At 38.4% G+C, this 17,749-nt stretch overlaps 1 protein-coding gene across 2 annotated transcripts in view; it reads right to left on the bottom strand.

The window, feature by feature from the left end:
- Window positions 1-4,588: 4,588 nt before the first annotated feature.
- Window positions 4,589-17,749, bottom strand: part of apaf1 (apoptotic peptidase activating factor 1) — a 66,597-nt gene continuing 53,436 nt past the window's right edge. For both annotated transcript variants that reach the window (XM_041780621.1, XM_041780622.1), the window contains one exon: window positions 4,589-7,771. In XM_041780621.1, the coding sequence (XP_041636555.1) occupies window positions 7,625-7,771 (147 nt within the window). In that variant the 3' untranslated portion in view covers window positions 4,589-7,624. The remainder of the gene's footprint in view (window positions 7,772-17,749) is intronic.

Below are 17,749 nucleotides of genomic sequence, written 5' to 3'. Positions count from 1 at the left end.
GAGACTGGAGGATCATTAAAATGTCAGCATGAGTGGTACTTGTAGGATATTTTGACTGCTGTGGAGTAGCTATTTGGAGAAGCCTGATCTTATCAACCAGTGTATCACTATAACAGCTATTTATTAAGTCATGTTGAGATTGGGTAAAAAAACAACAGTAAAAAATGGCAAAAAAATTTGATAGCAATAGGATTTAAAGTAGTTTTTTAAATGTGTTTTTTTTTTCTAAAAAGCAAACAGTTGTTTGCTCATAAGGGTATTACTGTGTTGGATTAAGGATGTAGCAATACTCAATTCACACTAAAACCCAGATCGTGATATTAGGTTTATGATGTGATTTTCCTCCTAAAGACAGTCACGGTTGGAGACTCTTAATCTGTTGTTTTCAACCTCTTTTTGCCCAAGGCACACCTGAGATCAAGCCAAAATCTCAAGGCACACCAAATTTAGAAATAGCCCCTTTAAAACATGTTTCCTTAACTCAGTGGTTCCAAAAGTGGGCCATACCCACTTCCTTATGGTCCCGGCTTTTGATCCCCATCCCTAACATTGACATGACTTAACCCATTTACTATTTACCTTTATTTTGGCGTAAAACGCCGAGTGGTTATCCCACAGGTGCTGAAGTATTGCCTGATTTCACGGCAACTTTTTTGTGGGATGTGTTACATTTAGGCTGGCCGTCCACAATTACACCCTGGTCATTTTTTTGTATCCAAAAAATCCCAGATGGCTGCGCTGTCGTACCAATATGGTCCCTGGCAAATTCTTTTCTGGAAATTGACTGTATTCAGGAAACATTACGATTAACTAATCATAAAGTTTAATACCGCAATTAATCATGAAAATGGGTAACCGTGCCATCCCTAGTTCACTGATGTCACCTCAGATTCAACGATGCGGCTGCAGTTCAAGTCCAACACAATGTCTGCATTTTGGTTTGAAGCGGAGAAGGAGTTCCCACTGTTATGTAGAAGAGCCCTGGCCCTAGTGTGGACGCTGCAAACCCCCTCCACCCCAGCCACCTCCATTCAGTTCATCAGCATCTAGTCAGTCCTCACAAGTCTCCTGCTTATTTCATCATTCATACCTCAGTCTCCTCCTCCGAGCCACCTCATTGGTTTCCCAGTCCAGCCTCTCAGAGGTCTGCTACTTATCTGATCCTGCATTCCTTATTAACACCACCAGTGTCTGGACTCCAAAGGGGGGTATGCTATCCCTGCTGTTTGACTCACTACCTCTTAGAGTACAGCAGGAGTCTAGACATTGCACATTTCTCTTTCATTAAAATCTTTAAAATAAACTATTGACTATTAATGCGTACTAAGTCTCTCTGCATGCAAATGAAATAAGAGTGGCAGTCTCACATCTGCACCCAAGACTTGAGAAGATCTATAACACAAAACAAGCCCACAGTGTTTACTGAAATTATTGCAGGACTGGGAGTATAAATCTTAAAAGATATAAACAAAGTTTTATTTTCAGGGAATTGTTCATTTTCAGAGAGTCAGATGTTATAACTCTGTTTAGGGCCATGGTTGTTATTTCTGCAAAATTTAGAGTTCAATTCTAGCAGTAAATTCTAAAAAATGAATATTAAAAAAGGAATTTGTTAGTAAAAAATAGTGACTGACGAGTGTTGTATGGTTGTGGTAAGATTGATGGTTGTACAAATTCCCACGGCCCACCAAGACTTTCCCTAAGGCACACCAGTGTGCCTTGCCTCCGGAATTGAGAGCCACTGCTCTAAACTGCCAGCTGGTGTGAGTGTGAGCGTGAATGTTTGTCTAAAAAACTGACTGGTGACCAGTCCAGGGTGTACCCCGCCTCTCACACAATGACGGCTGGGACTGGCTCCAGCCCTGTAACCCTGCTTAGGATAAGCAAATTGATAATGGATAGATGAATTGTACTGCTGTATAATGTCATACCCTTATTTGGCAAAGCAAATCAGATCATACTGATAAACTGGCAGAATTCTGAGGACAAAACTTACAAACAGAAGCACACTAATGAGGTTTAAAGTGGGAAAAACACATTAAACAAAATTATATGTGCTATCTAAATACAGCCGAACTTCATAAAGCAGTAGATCACATTCTTGCTTTTCTTTTGCTTGTGTTAAGTTATCTAACTGTGAAATTAACCTTATGGTGATTTTGTGTATCATTTTTTAACATAAACCTTCTGTTTTTGGTCCATATAAATCACTTAAGAGACATTTAACAAGCCTTAAAAAACCTGTGTACTCAATGTTTGAAACCTGGTTAAGACGTTAGGACTAAAGCACAGCTAAAGAACGCAAAAACAGCAATAACAGGCAGAAAGTAAAAATTTCTTACCTTGAACTAGGTGCTGGTTCTGGTTTTATCCACCATGATGAAGTTTAAAACCAAGCGGAAGAGCTAATTTGTTGTTCGCTTCAGCAGGAAAAAACGTTAGCTTAGGTCGAAGCAGTTTTGCTGACTTATTCCAACTGTGTCGCTGTTTTTATCCATTAAATTATCCTCTATATCTTAACTTTCGACTTCTTTCTTAAAATAAAGTTTGTTGGTCTTGGTTTGAACGTTTTCTTCATATATTTTTCGAGAAATTTCGTTTGTGGCGCAGGTTGTAGCCCGTCATTTCAACTGAATCCTAAGGGTGGCGTTGTTCATTGCATTGTGCGCGTGCGCAGCACAGCCACTGTGTGGCGGGAAAAGGAACAGCACATTATCAGGCGCTATTAATGCAGACATTTCCTGCTTATCCGCCATAAAATTCAGCTAAATAAAAACATCCATGGATTCAACTTAGAGCTCCTAGCTATTGTGTTCAATTAAATGCTACTTAAATTGGAACTAGGATCTTCTATGATGCCAGATATGTGGGGACTTGAGGACCACTGAAAAACAGAAACATGCCAAAAACTTAAAATCCAATTTACAGTAAAGTTTTGGTTTACATGGTGCATGTTTGAGTCTTCTGTTATTTCATCAACATAAAAGTCTTGTCAGACTTATGTCAAAATCATTTTTAAACATGTAATATACTTAAACAGCTGTTTTTCAGATTTGCAATGTAATAATCTAGCACAATAAGTAAGGAAACGTGTGTTTTGAAGATTATTTCTCTTACAACAATGCTTATTGGCAATAAATCTTATACCTGTTTAGTTCCTTTTTAAATGGTGCCACATCTGACATGACCTTGCATTTGTGGGATGAGCAGCAGAGCTGAGTATGTTGGTCAATAACCGTTCTGTGGGAGCTTTCTTAAGGCCGGCTCAGACTTCATGAATTCAGACAGATTTTGGCTTTATTGCAATGATGCATTTTATTGTCAAAACTTCGGTACTGTTTGAGCACCGGGGACAGAAATTTTCTTACAGCATCGTGTAGTTTGACACCCTGACCTGACATCGTCAGGAATCCTGGTGCTTACCAATGGGAGAGAATTTGCTATCTTTGCATCATCATTTAAAAGCTCTTTCTTTTTCTCCCTCTGAGGAACTATTTTATTTCATTTATGCTATCATATGTGCGTCTCTGACATCCCCAGTTATATGAAACTTAGCTGTTAGTTTGGAGATGGTACTAGGGCCCACTCCGAATTAGGGCTGTTGCGGTATACCGGTATTGACGATAATTGTGGTATTAAAAAATAACATTTCAATATCATGTTAAAAATGTGCATATGATAACGTGTAAATGACCCAGTGCCACTTGAACAGTTTGTTTTCTACATCCGCCCCAGCAACCCTTCCCCCTTCCTCCTCACACACAAACACTGACCCTCCACAATTACACAGCAGCTGAAGTACCTCCTTAGACAGGTATTTTGAGAGTAATTCATCTAACAAAAGAGAGAACACATTATAAATAAAGTTAAAGATAAATTTGATTAATTGTCCCATTATTATTTAAATTTTTATTGATATCGTGATAATATCGTTATGGTGACATTTTTTGCCCACGACAATCGTGAAGTGAAAATCTGATATCGTGACAGCCCTACTCCAAATAATGCCCCAACTTGATTTTGCAGAGGACCAGCTTAAATCTGCTCTATTGCACAGGTCCTATCCAGATCAGTCAAATGTGGCATGCTGATTCTTGGAGCAGGCATCAATGTAGCAGGGCCCATGCTCATAGGTCCTGATAATCAGGTGCATGATTGGCACCTGATTGGCAGCACCTTTGGGTACCAGAAACCCAAAACAAAAGTCAATAATGACAGCAAAATAAGCTGTTTGGCTTTAGAAGAGAAGATCTGGAAATTTTTTCATGGGTTCACCCCATAAGTGCATCTTCCTTAGAACTGTGGCACCATTTAAAAGGGAAATAAAGAGGCTTTTTCAATGGTATAGGATTTTTTGCCAAGAAGCATTGTTACAGCAAAAAGATAATCTACCAAACACACATTTCCTTACTTTTTGAGCCAAGTTTGTATGTGCAGAATACATTCACAACTTCCTTAGTCAAAAGCAGATTAATTCATCACCAGATCAGAAAATCAAATCAGTGAGAGAATAATTAAGCAGGTAAAAAAAATCAAGACAGACACAGAATTAAGAGTATAGTTTAATCTTTTACAAATTACACCCACATTGCATCACAGCGTTTAACAGTATCATAATAACCTGAGCAGACATTACTCTCCTTTTTTTAAGACAGAGACCTCTAAACAAGCAGGAATCTGTTGATTGAATTTCATTACGACTTTAAAGCACCAATAGGAAAGCGTCAAAAGCTTTATAAAAGATTGTAACTCCTGCTTCAAAGTGCCCTGAAGAGGAAAGGCTAGAAATTCACGCAATGCACACATCAAAAAGCGTGTAAAAAGTTGTGAGTTGAAGAGATTAAAAAATACAAAATCACATAGTAAAAGAAAAAAAAAGTTCCTTGCAAGAAAAGCATTTGGAAATTTCTGTTATAAATTATAAATCACATACTGCATTTATTTTATTTTTGTAAAAAAGACATTTACCTTTGATCCGAGTTCAAAAGTAGAAAAAGTTCAGATGTACAAACAGACCCGGGGGCTTTTCTAAAGTTCTCAGTTTCAAATTCAAATGCTTAATCATTAAAACTTAATCCAACCATTAATTTTTAACGGTGATCAAAGTGCAGCAGAAGTTCTGTCTTTGCTGGTGGATTGAGAATCTCATACACAAAACATAAATAGCCTCCAGTGATATTTCTATTCAGACTGAGGCTTTTAATTAAAAGGCTCAAAACCAGACACAGGAAAAGGGATTTTCACGGACATAACAAAGCAATCACAGCACCAAAGCATCAAATGCACTTTTATGAGTTCTAATGGATCAGCAGACGTGCATTATAACTTATATCAATTACAAACAGTGGAGTGTAAATTCCCTCACATCACATGCAATAATGCTCAGCCCCATCACAATATAGATTTACAGTTATTATTCACATTTAGAGTGATGCAAAGATCACATTTCTTTAACCTGTTAGTATGATATTCTTATAAGGTTTGATTGCTTCAAAAGAAGATCTGATATTCACAGACATTTTAAGTAAACAGGTTTACTTTTTAAGTGCCTTCTCCTCTTCTAAACATCAGTTTTTGCTCTATTTTCTCTATCAGAAGAAAGCACAATTGCATTTACTTTTCAGGTGTTGCTTCACAGCGTGGTTCCTTTTGGCAGGGCTTTTCTGTGTGGAGTTTGCTCATTCTCCCCATACATGCATGGGTTCTCTGCAGCTACTTGGCTTCCTTCCACAGACCAAAGACATGCTTGTTAGGTAAATTGATGACTCTAAATTTCCCGTCGCTGTGATTGTGAGCGTGGCTGGTTAACTTGTTTCAAAATGTCAGCCCTGTGATTAGTGTAGATAATAGATGGATGACTGTACCACAAAGCAAGATTAAAGTCCCTGTAAAGTGATGAAAAAAATCCATGTTAGGTTTCTTGTATAACAGGCCACTGTGTTTTGAACCACCTGGCCTATTTTCAGTCATGAAAAAATTTCTTAAAGTTTATAAAATTAATCCTTACAATCATGGATAATGAGGCAGTAAAGCCTGCTCTGGATGGTGTGGGTGTGTTGGTGAAGGAGCCGAAGCCATGCTCACTCACAAGAAAAAAATGATCCTCTTAAATTTAAAAAAATTTTACAACCTGACTGGAGGAATCATCTGTCTGCTATGCTATGACTGTTTTTCAAGCTTTTTTTTTTTTTAGCTAAAAAGCTTCAGTTTCATTTCCTCATTCCTGCTCTTTCCTCCATGAAATGTCTTTGTTGTGAAGTTGATGCTGAAAACATTCCATTTCCTGATGCTGCACTTCAAAATAAAAGTCTTCAATGGCAACTGGGGGCTTTTATTGTGACAGACTTGGCAGAAAGAGATTGTGTCTAGCTTCGTATACTTTACCGAACTTTAGCATCACAGATAGGTAACAGACAGGAGGGACTGAATTGTTGCTACTTTGAGAGAGACAAAGCCACAGTCTGCTCCTTTTAATCATCCAGGACTAAAGAAAAGTAAAATATGAATTAAAATGTACTGTAACTGACTCTTAAGTCATAACCTGGTTGGGTTAAGGTTATGTTTGGGTTAAGGCTTCAAACTGGCTGCAAAGTTTCATATTTTTTAGATCAATTATTACCTAGAAATTCCCATTATGGCTCTTCAGTTAAAGGGACATGCTTTTGGAATTGTAACGTTAGATCTGTAATGTCACAAAACGAAAGCGTGCAATGAAAATAACAGTTTTTATCATCATCCCATTTAGTTGTTGTTACCTGTTTGTTTCAGTTGCTAGATTCCCACATTTAAGTAGATTATCACAGTAAAAGAACAATGTCAGCACACCATCTTCAGAAAATCATGTTTTGCTGTTTGGTCCTATTAACCTGGAAAGTGCGCATAGCACCACTGGTTTTACAACAAAAACAGCCTCAAATGAAAAAAAATAATCTCCATGTGTTGTAAGCATATTAATTAATTGATTTGACTTTGATTTGGCCAAATACTTAAGATATTTCCACATATGCTTCATGAAGGTCAAGGCTTTTTAGATTTTAATACAGCCCCTGATTAAGTTGCTGATATCATACACATCATTGTCTGGATATAAGAGTTGCGCTGTGTTGTTGTCTTGTGATAATCACTATTTCATTTTGTCACAATCTGACAGCTGGTGGTTGTTTGAACTGTCCTCTTATATGCACACTGCTTGAAGCAGAAAGCCTGAGTTAAGAAACAGTTCAAAACCAGCATCATGGTACCTGTTATACATAATTTGGGGCATTGTCAGGCCAGCTCACTTCGAGAAAGCTTGAGTATGCTAAAGTTGATTTGTGGTACACTCTCCCAAGAATCTTTCAGGCACATCTACACACCCAACAGATGATCGTCACTGAAGTATTAAAAGCAGGTGTAAACTGTTAAAGGCAAGTTGTACAAGTTGTCCTACCCCGCTAAAGTGAGAATAAAGGCTCTATTGTAAAGCTAGGAGTGTAGTGACTGGATGAAGCAGCTTTCACCTCAGCCCTCCGTGGGACTCCAACAAAATACATCTGTCCCAGCAAATGGGTTAACTGTGCAGGTTTTGTAAGAAAAAAATGTAGTGTCCGATTTTGTTTGTGCTCATTTTTGGTCTTTTGGAACATCACACCACCCTCTGCAGGATGTAGAGGATGCCGATGTTGTCGATGGTGACGAAAGTGGAGAAGTCTGCCGAGACGTGGATCCTCTTCAAGGCGGTCCCTGATGGATAAAAGGTTTGGAGTGCCTCACCTTTCTCCACATCCCACCACTGGATAACAGAAAAATACACAGAGTTAGCTAGAAACCCTCATATAGATGGATACATCTATGACAATGCATATTGAATACAGTAAAATTAGTTCAAAAGCAATTAATCCAGAGTAGCATGAATCTGAATATGAGGCTGCGACAGGCTTTATGCTATAAAGGAGGAGGCTGGGGTGAAGGAGGTTGAGCTTTGCTGGCAGTAGCACCTGACTTACAGTTTATTCCATCTATTGTTTAGGTGTGCCAGCTTCTTCCTCCTCTTTATTGGCTGTTTAGTACCAGTTTGCAAACACGAGCATTACTGCCACCTAGATTGGCAGGTAAATGCTGTCATACGTGGTTGCCTTTTTATGGCTCAGACATATTCATCATGTGACCACATGCACAGAACTGTGGTGATTCAAGACAAATAAAAAAAATGTTACAGCCCCACTAGAAACTAGGAACTATCTCATACATCCAGCATTGTTTCTGGTGCTAATGTGAGAGTTTTCTGTGGATCTAAAACTAACTTTTAAACTCTTTATCTTCCCATGTCCTCTTTGGGGCTCTGTAATACTCCATAAAAACAAGTCCCTGATGGCTTAGATAATTTCACCCGTTCTTTTGAACCATTTCCTCTCACTGGAAATCACTCATTCCTCGAATCAAGTAAACCAGACATAGACTTGTTTGAGATTTTATCTTATTTTTACAGGAAAAATTACAATTGTTGTGAAGTCTGCTCTAAGCTTCATCTAAATCCTTACTTTAGAACAGAGCGAGAAAGTAGAATGACTCAAGAGTTTCATATTTGCTGCCAAATGGACCGTGGTAAATTTTATAAGGGATATTAACAGACTCTTGCTAATACACACTCTTATACACACACACACCCCCTCAGGCTCCCTCGATCACACAGAAACAGACACATAAACCCCCCACCAGCTTTACTGAGTGATTCCGTTTAATCTCGGTTTAAAGTTGACATTTTCTATTCAAGATCCATCGCGCTGGGATGAATCATCAAAGGAACATCGAGTCAATCATCTGCAGTCTGGTGTGATCATCATGTGTGCCGAGTATCCATGCTAAGTTCCTATTAAAAAGACCACATGAATCTAATCGAAACTTTATAATACAGTATAGTGAGGCTTTAGCGGCTCTGCTTGTGTGTGCGTTAAAAGAAAGCAGGCCAACTCCTGCGTCAATGGACGGACAGACAGACTGCTATAGAAAAGATGGCAGCAACAGATGCCTAGCTAACAGAATAATCCCAATACACACACATATATAAGCAGTCCATTAATCATGCAAACTGTTATACAGCTTTAAGCCCAGCTCATTTGCATATTCTTGGCATGTACACCCGGGTTTACTTCATTTTTTATCCTTGATTTTCATGTGAGCATGCCATAAATAAACTGTGTGCATCTCTGTATGTGTATGTGTGCTGAAAAATTGCCCAGTATATTTTTGTTGCTGCAGGGCGCTGGATAAAGTTCTGCTGATTGGACGCCCTCCACAGCAACCATTATAACACATATACAGAAGGCTGCATGCCTTAAACTGGAGCTGGATAACTGGAAATGGAAATGCTAAATTGTCAGAACACATACACACCAAAACAAGAAAAAGTAGACCAAAAAAAGATTAAAACAGAGAATTGGTAGATTATGAAGGGTGCAAGTCACTAGGAATGAGCACTTAGTGATGGATATGATATTACTTTAGATGGGTATATTCATTAATTTGTTAATCCTAAGTAATTGTTCAGTCAGGGACACTCTCATCATACATTTAACCATTTTATTGCAAAATGGATATATAGTTTTACTAGGCGGAGAAGGCTCTGCTCAAAAGGTGCTTCCTGGGTTTTTCAAGCAGCACGCTTTGACTTTCCAGAGAGCGCATGGCTAGAAACTCCCATATGGATAGATACATTTATGACAATGTGTGTTGAATACAATGAAATTAGTTCAACAGTAATTTACCCCTAGCAGCATATATCTGAATATGAGGGTGCAACAAGTTTTATGCTATAAAGGAGGAGGCTGGGGTGGAGGAGGTTAAGCTTTGCCAGCAGCTGCAGAAGTGTAGTGCATCAGCATTAATGCAAGCAGGGATTAGTGAGAAGTTTGTCATTGCTGTGTTGAGAGAAGGGCTGTGATTGGCTGTGGGAGCTGGAGGCGGTAATTAGGATCACCTGGCTGTCACCTGATCATGGTTGGGCGTATGACTACCGTGTCCTGCATGAACTAACACTAGGCTTCATTAAGTACTTATTTATTCATTTTAACACGTTAATTTGAAAAAGTAATCACCTAAACCTTCAACCTTTATCCTCTGATACATTTGGTGTCCAGAAACATTATTTTCTAAGCAACAGCGTATCATGATTAACAACAGAAATTAACTGAGATAAAAAAATTTAATTATTTCACAGACATTATGATAACCAAGTATCTTTATGATAAAATGGCAGTTTGAACTTGAAATGGAACAAAAGTTGTGATGGAATAAAGAGACCGAGTCACAGCCTTCAGAATAAAAGCATATCATAGACTTTAACCATGTATTTTTTCCAGGCACACATCCGCAACCCACTAAAACAGCTTTTTTACCCCCTTTTTTTACCCCAATCCACCAGTTGAAAGTCAAGGCTTTAAAGAGCTTAGTGAACATCAGCTAAAATGCCCTGGGTGCTTTTACTGTGAAACACTGTTCTGTCTATCAGAATACTTCTCTGCTTGGATTGCCCACTGCTGCACGCTCCTCCCTTTGCTGCTAACTCCGACTGCCCTTACCCTTGTAAGCACATAAATAACACGGTTTGCAGAACTCTGTGGACATTAGCAATGCTAGGCTAGAATAATATTTTCATCCCTTAGAGACATGTTTAGATTGACTTGTGTTCAGTAGGGGAAAGTTTTACTTTGACTTGTAGCATCATGGCATGGTCAGTCTGATAACCTATGTTTCAGAGGAACCATGATAGAGATCTTAATGATGTGTTTATCAGCTTAAATAAACAAACAAACAAACAAAAAAACACCCTGCTGTAAACAGAAATTCTCTGCTGTTTTCTGCTTCAGTGTGTCCCCCTGCATGCATCAAAGACATTATACAGTCCAGTCGTATGTACAGGGATTATTGTAAACAACATGCATGACGGAGATTAATCTTGTTTATCCCTGCTGGGATTCAGTCTATATGTTTATATTCATGAACACACATAAACATGAAATTAATTAGTTAGGATAAATGTGAGGTTCACAGTCAGGTCAGATGTAGCTTTGAGGGCGGCAGCAATTCACAGACTCATGCATTCAGCATGGGACTATAAACATGAAAGATTAGCAGTGGGTTTATCATTACAGACCTTATGTTAATCAGCCTTTACATACATTATCACTGATTTAATGTTTCCCTGTCCTGATTTATAATGAGCAATTTAATTGGTGTGATGCATTATATGTTTTCCTGTCTGACTCCTGGGTGATTTCAAGTGGAAGAGCCAGAGGAGGAGACAACATGGTTTATCTTTGCAGTGAATTAATATTACCAATATGTCAGAAGGCATCTGACTAGTCGGAATCGCAGACTTAAATCTGAGCTGCCTCCTGCTCTGAAGTCAGACCTAACGCTGGGTCAAACTGGGCCTGGTCTTTACTTTATATACAGCTGGTTCTCAGTTCTTTGGCTGATGGTTCTTACTGGTTTAGCTGGATTTTGTGACATAAGTATCAACTAGACAGCAACCAGGAGTCAATGTAAGCTTACACTGTAAATTCCAAATACTTTATCAGACTTAAAGCTACTGTGAGGAGTTTTTAGCTGGTTATAAAACAGACTTATATTAATATTATTTCCTTTTTATAACCCAAAAAAGCAAACAAGGCCATCAGAACATTGACTGACTTTATCTTAGATGTTATTTTTAATGTCTGAAACTGCTAGTGGAGGGGGGTAAGTGTCAGAAAAAACTGTTCACAGAACAAACAGCCCTTTGTTTTACTTCCTTAGCAAAGTTTCTCAGTGATTAATATATTGAACTGTTGGATTAAGGCAGTAGGAAATTTTTGGGCACCACTTTGTCCACAAGGTATACTAAAAATCCTCAAAGAAGCTTTAAACATGCAAATAAATTGTCTTTAAATCTTAGCAATTAAATATATGAGATTGGCATTTGAAATATTTGCTTTGCAGCTACTCATAATTGATGCAATGCAATAGAAATATAAAGTTAAGCTTGCAGACAAATTGCAGCAGACCTTACTAAATGCACTCAATCGCTATTTGACACCTACCCCCTGCAGTGTTTAAAAGCATTAGAAATACCTACAGATATATACTGTAAATCTGACAGCTGGTGGTCTATTTTGTGTTTGTAGGTCAATAAAATGCATCAGTATTAATTTCAGTCTGTTTCATAGTCATATTGGATCTTCTCACAGGAGCTTTAATTGCCAAAAAACTATAAAATTCTGTGATGAAACCCTGTAAACACACAGTTTAAACATACATGAGCATCCATGTCTAAAAGCTTGCAATATTCCAGATGGCCTTTCCAATTTTAAGGTCAATTTTGCAAGCAAAGGTCGACCCTGACAAGTTAAATCGGATTTCATACGGAACCATTAAATAAGATAAATTGAAGAGTTAAGTCCTTAAAGACTGGCAATGGGGATTTTTCATCTCTTACTAAATCAAAAAGCCATGAAAAAAACCCACCTTATTTGAAACACTTCATTTGTATACGGTTTTGAAAGCATCACAGAGAAAAATGGCTGTAAGCAGAAAGATAGACGAGATAAAAGGGAGATGGCTATAGAGGTGGAGGTAAAATGAGGATACCAGAGGGAGGAATGAGACAGTTGGTTAAGTGTAATTGCATCGGAATAAAAAGGAAAGATGGCTGCCGGCTGCCAAAACACTGACAGCTCAAACAAAGAAATAATACTCAGATGCTTGCACACACTCAAACACACACATATGAATATAGAAATAAACAGCCTAACAGACCAACTGAGGCGAGGGGAGAGAACGAGAACAACTAAACCAAATCCCACGACAAACGCAGGCGACAGACGTGTGATGAAACTCTGTGACGAAACAGAGGAGAAGAAGAGGGGAAAAACACTCCGAAACTCCAACTGGTTATAAAAAAAGGATTAGCAGAGAGATGGGATGCATGGCGAGGAGAGCTGTTGTGGAATAAATGTTTTAAAGACAGTTGGCGGAGGAAGATGTGTGGACAGAATGTGTGAAAATGATGTTAGCTTCAGAGTGAGAGTGGATTTACTATGAAAGAGGGAAAGCGAGAAAGTGTTGAATTTTTTACACCACAGTACAAGGATGAGACTAGACTATATAGCATGCATATTTATGCCTTTTTATTGAAGCAGGTCAGAAGTAGGAATACAGTGAGATTTCTTCTCAATTTAAAATAAAACCCCATTTCCGAAAAAGCTGGGACATTGTGTAAAATGTAAAAAAAAAGAAAAAAAACAGAACGCAATCTCATAAAAACAAATTTTATTCACAATAGACATAAACAACATATTAGATATTGTGGAGAATTTTCACTTTTTCATGATGAATAACTAATTTTGAATTTGATAGCAACAGCACAACTCGAAAAAGTAGGGATAGGGCAACATTAGACTGGAAAAGTAAGAGGTACTACTGAAAAATCAGCTGGAGGAGCATTTTGCAACTAATTAAGGTTGATTGGTAAAAGGTCAGGTAGTTCCAACTTTTTCAGAATTGGGGTTGTAAATCACTCATTATGTTTAGCCATGGACTTTGACACCATGGCAACATATACGCATACTCCATATGCAAACAGTTTGTAAACAATGGGCTGTAGACACAAGCACCACTGTCCCAATGTTTTTGAAAAAAGTGTCAGCATCATTTTTCAAATAAGCCAGTTATTTCTCAAAAACGTTTAAACTTCTCAGCATCAACATTGGATGTTTTGTCTCTGTACTGGGTCAGAAAAAAATGATAATAAAGGTGCACATGAGGGAAAATGTAAAAGATAAAAAAGGGCTCAAACACAGAAATTCAGATTAAAGATGCTGAAAACACCAAACACATTCATCATACCAACATCTACAGGTAAGGGAAGTCTCCTTTCATGATGGTTTGCTCTTTCTTATGGGAAACACAGCTGTGTTCGTGTGTGATACTGAACATCCCAGGAGCAGATGATGCTGATATGTACACCACCACCGTGGAAACATTGATTTATGGGCAAGCGAGTGAAGATGCTAAATAACGATAGAGTATCTAGGCAGTGTTGGCTGGTTAGAGAGTAATACCCCTGGGTGTGTTTACTGTTTGTATTTTTTTTTCTTTAAGGTGGTTGCACATATTTCTTCACATCCTTGCTTTCTTGTGCTGAAATTACACACGCTGGCTCAGGACAATATGAGCTGCATATTAATGTAGGAAAGACACACACCAGCAGGACTAGAGGGGGATATGTTTGGAGTATATTTGCATGATAAAGGCACAGTTTTAACTTAGGCATGTGGGTTATGATTTGCAATTTATACCGGGAGTGTTGGTAGAAAATTAATGGAGATTATTCCATAGAAAGGCCAGATTTCGATATTGTCTTCCTATATTAAATTACGACCAATACAGCGAGGAAACATGGCAGGTAAGAGAGAAAAGTTCTTGAAAAAAAAAATGCAATAATGAAATTTTGGAAACAATAAGAGCAAAAGCATAAGCACAGTGAAATAATTGTATATGTAAATGAGAAAGAGAACATAAAACAATCAGCAAGGGATGTCTACATTTATAGCAAGGCCAGCAGAGAAAGAAGTAAAAGACACAAAAGAAAAAACTAAAACAGCATGCTGAAAGGAAAGATTACATAACAGAGGTATCAACCATTAAGACGAAAAAGTGTCGAAAAAAGGGTCTTAAAGCCAGAAATCCATCCACTTTTGAGCCCTGAAAGGTACAGTGTGACACTGGTATGTTTTTTCCCCTGAGTATTCATGAGAAAACAGTTAAATTATCTGCAGTGTTTTTTTAAGGATCCAGTGACCTTTAGTTGTGTATAACATGGAACTCTTGCGTGTCTCTGTCGTCTGACAGGCTGGAGAAAGGTCAAGATTAACTCTAACCTAGTGTGTCCTTCTGCTTCCTTTAGAGTGTCTAAAAATGTTGCGTTCTTATTTCAGGAGACAGTTCATGTTGCATTTTTGTATTGAAGCTGTTGCAGGATTAATCAACTTACACTATATGGACAAAAGTATTCAGCTGCCTGACCACTAAACCTACAGGGACTGTAATGACATTGTATTCAAATACTTTAAAATGGAGTCCCCCCGCCCCGCAACTATAACAGCCTCCACTCTTCCTGGAAGACTTTCTAAAAGATTCTGGAGTGTATCTTTGGGAAATTGTACCCTTTCATTCTGTAGAGCGTTTATGAGGTCAAGCACTGATTTTGGATAAGAAAGTCTGGCTTGCAATCTCTGTTCCAGTTCATCCCAAAGGTGCTTGATGGGGTTGAGGTCAGATCTCACAGTTGGAAGCATATCATTGTCAAAATTTCTTGGTATACTGAAGCATTAAGATTGGCCTTCACTAGAGATAACGGGCCTAGCCCTAACCCTGAAAAACAGCCCCATCACAATTATGATTGTGGAATATCCAACTGGGATAAAATTTCACAAACTGTCTTATTAGAAAGGTGGCATCAATCACAGTACCACGTTTTGAAGTCACTGAGCTCTTGAGAATTTTGTATCACAAATGTTTGCAAATGGAGACTGCATGGCTAGGTGCTTGATTTTATACACCCATGGAAATGGGCTTGATTGAAACATGACTTCAACAATTAATAGGTGTGGCCAAATACTTTTGTCCATATAGTGTATTTTATGATCAGAATGGTCTGAAACTATGACTTAAAGGCAGTGCACATCTTAAGTGTTTAGCTACACTGTTTATCACTGTTATACATTAAGAAACATGCAGGAGTGCATTTACAAAATGACTCACTGACATCCAATGATCCCCACTGAATGTGACAGCACTTATGCTTACTTTTGTCCATATAGTGTATTTAGATATTTTTGAGTCAAAACAGATTGGCTACACAGAGTTTGATTCTTCATTTAAAATTAGATTTAGAAGTATTTATGTAAAATAACTGAACGTGACACAAAAACTTTGTTTTCTGAATGGTACTGCTTATCAAATTTGGCTTCTGTGCCATCTTCAGTTGGTTGGTTGAGCTAGTGGTTGGTGCTAGCTTGGATAACGTCAATTCTGGCCTCACTCTGATCCTGATTTGGCAGTTTCTGTTTTACAAGACAGGATAAATCCAGTTCACCTCTGTCACATAGGCTTTTTTTGCATGCTCAGCCTCTTGTGCCTTCAGTGGCTGTCTGGTGTGGAAAAATGCATTACTTTATTGTTAGGCAAGCATCCATGACTGTGACTTTAGCTCTTTTGTCATCCAGTGGCTGGTGGAGCCTTGTTTTGTGTTTTATAATGATGGAGAGGATGAGATTATAGGCATATAGCTCCCGTTTAGTACTGTAGAAAATAAATTCTGAGAACTTTTGGCGACCAAAAAAAAAATCTCCTGCAACCCACCTGTGGGTCCCAACCAAGACATTGGGAGTGAGTGGTCTACATGACGATAATCATGATCATATGCTACATTAGCAAGCACGCAGACAAGGTGCTGCTGAAAGCAGGAAATCCTTGAGATTTGCCTTGCACTGAGTGTCTGCCTCAGGGGTCATGCAGGTGTATCTGTGACTGCAGTCACATGTAGCTCTTATGTTTACATGCAGGAGACACACAGACTGCATGCACTACTAAAGGTCATTTCAGACAGACTTTTAGTGGAGAAACAAGAAAAACTGACGGTTTTGTTTGCATTAAACAACATAAAAGTGGCAGCATATGCTTCAGATTAGATGACTAGCATTGCGTGTCCTGCCATGTCACTATTGGGCATGCATACATCAGGAACAATATCTCTGATCTCTCTGGCTTTGATCAGGCAACTACTTAACTCAAGGTATAAAAATAATATAGGAGCAGTCATTTTCTAATCAACAGACATTTCAGAGATAAAATTCAACATATTGTACTTTTAATGCCTCCTGCTCGTCGCTGCCAATGCAAACAACAGCAAAAACTCAACATTAAAACCTTCATGAAGACAGGATTTACTGCAAGGCTGTCATCCGACAGCATGAGCTTTAGCCAGGATTAGCTACTAATAAACTGGAGGCTGAGTGTTATCGATGTTGGAAAAAGTTTAAAATTATGATATCGATTGGGCAAATGTGTTCAAAATCCTTTGAGAGAACTACAGATATTGATTTGGAGGAAAGAGTTGTAACTCAATCGCTGCTATAAAAAGCAATGAGAGAGAGTGTTTGTCCATCTGCTTTGGCTGAAACTTGATGCCAGAAACAAAAAGAGCCACAGGACCTTTATCTATAAAACCACACTATTCTGCTTGGTCTGATAAGCCTATCAGTGTCACACTCTTATAAACACATGGGTCAAAATCACTTCAGGGGAAGCTGGGGGAGTCAGTAACCCTGATTCATTTTAACCAACAGAAGAGGAGTGTCGAATCTGCTCCAACAGAACCTCCCCACTAGCCCTCTAAGCTAAATAGGTCTCTTTATTCAAGCTAACAATGAGGGAGTCAGCGCTGCTTACATAACAGCAATACCTGCCCGTGTGTTATTCTGAAGGCTGCAGCGATGCTTAGGTGTGAGTTACATCTTTCAGCTGCAGTGGAAGGAAGTAATTTATCTTCTTCTAACATAAATAGCTCTGATGCCGAGTCCAGGAGGAATAGGAAGGGTTTCTACACTAAAATCAGAAAAGTGGTTCACAAAAGATGAAGCAAGAAAGGAGGGGGGTTAAAGAAAGAGGAAGATGATTTTCAAGGCCAAATCTGGAGAAAAGTGTAAGATTTGTGTGACCAGGCCAAGAG

This window comes from Cheilinus undulatus, linkage group 23 (assembly GCF_018320785.1).
Source record: "Cheilinus undulatus linkage group 23, ASM1832078v1, whole genome shotgun sequence".
In the NCBI taxonomy this organism is placed as follows: Eukaryota; Metazoa; Chordata; class Actinopteri; order Labriformes; family Labridae; genus Cheilinus; species Cheilinus undulatus.
Note: the sequence above shows the minus strand (reverse complement) of the source record. Positions and strands in the feature narration are given on the sequence as shown.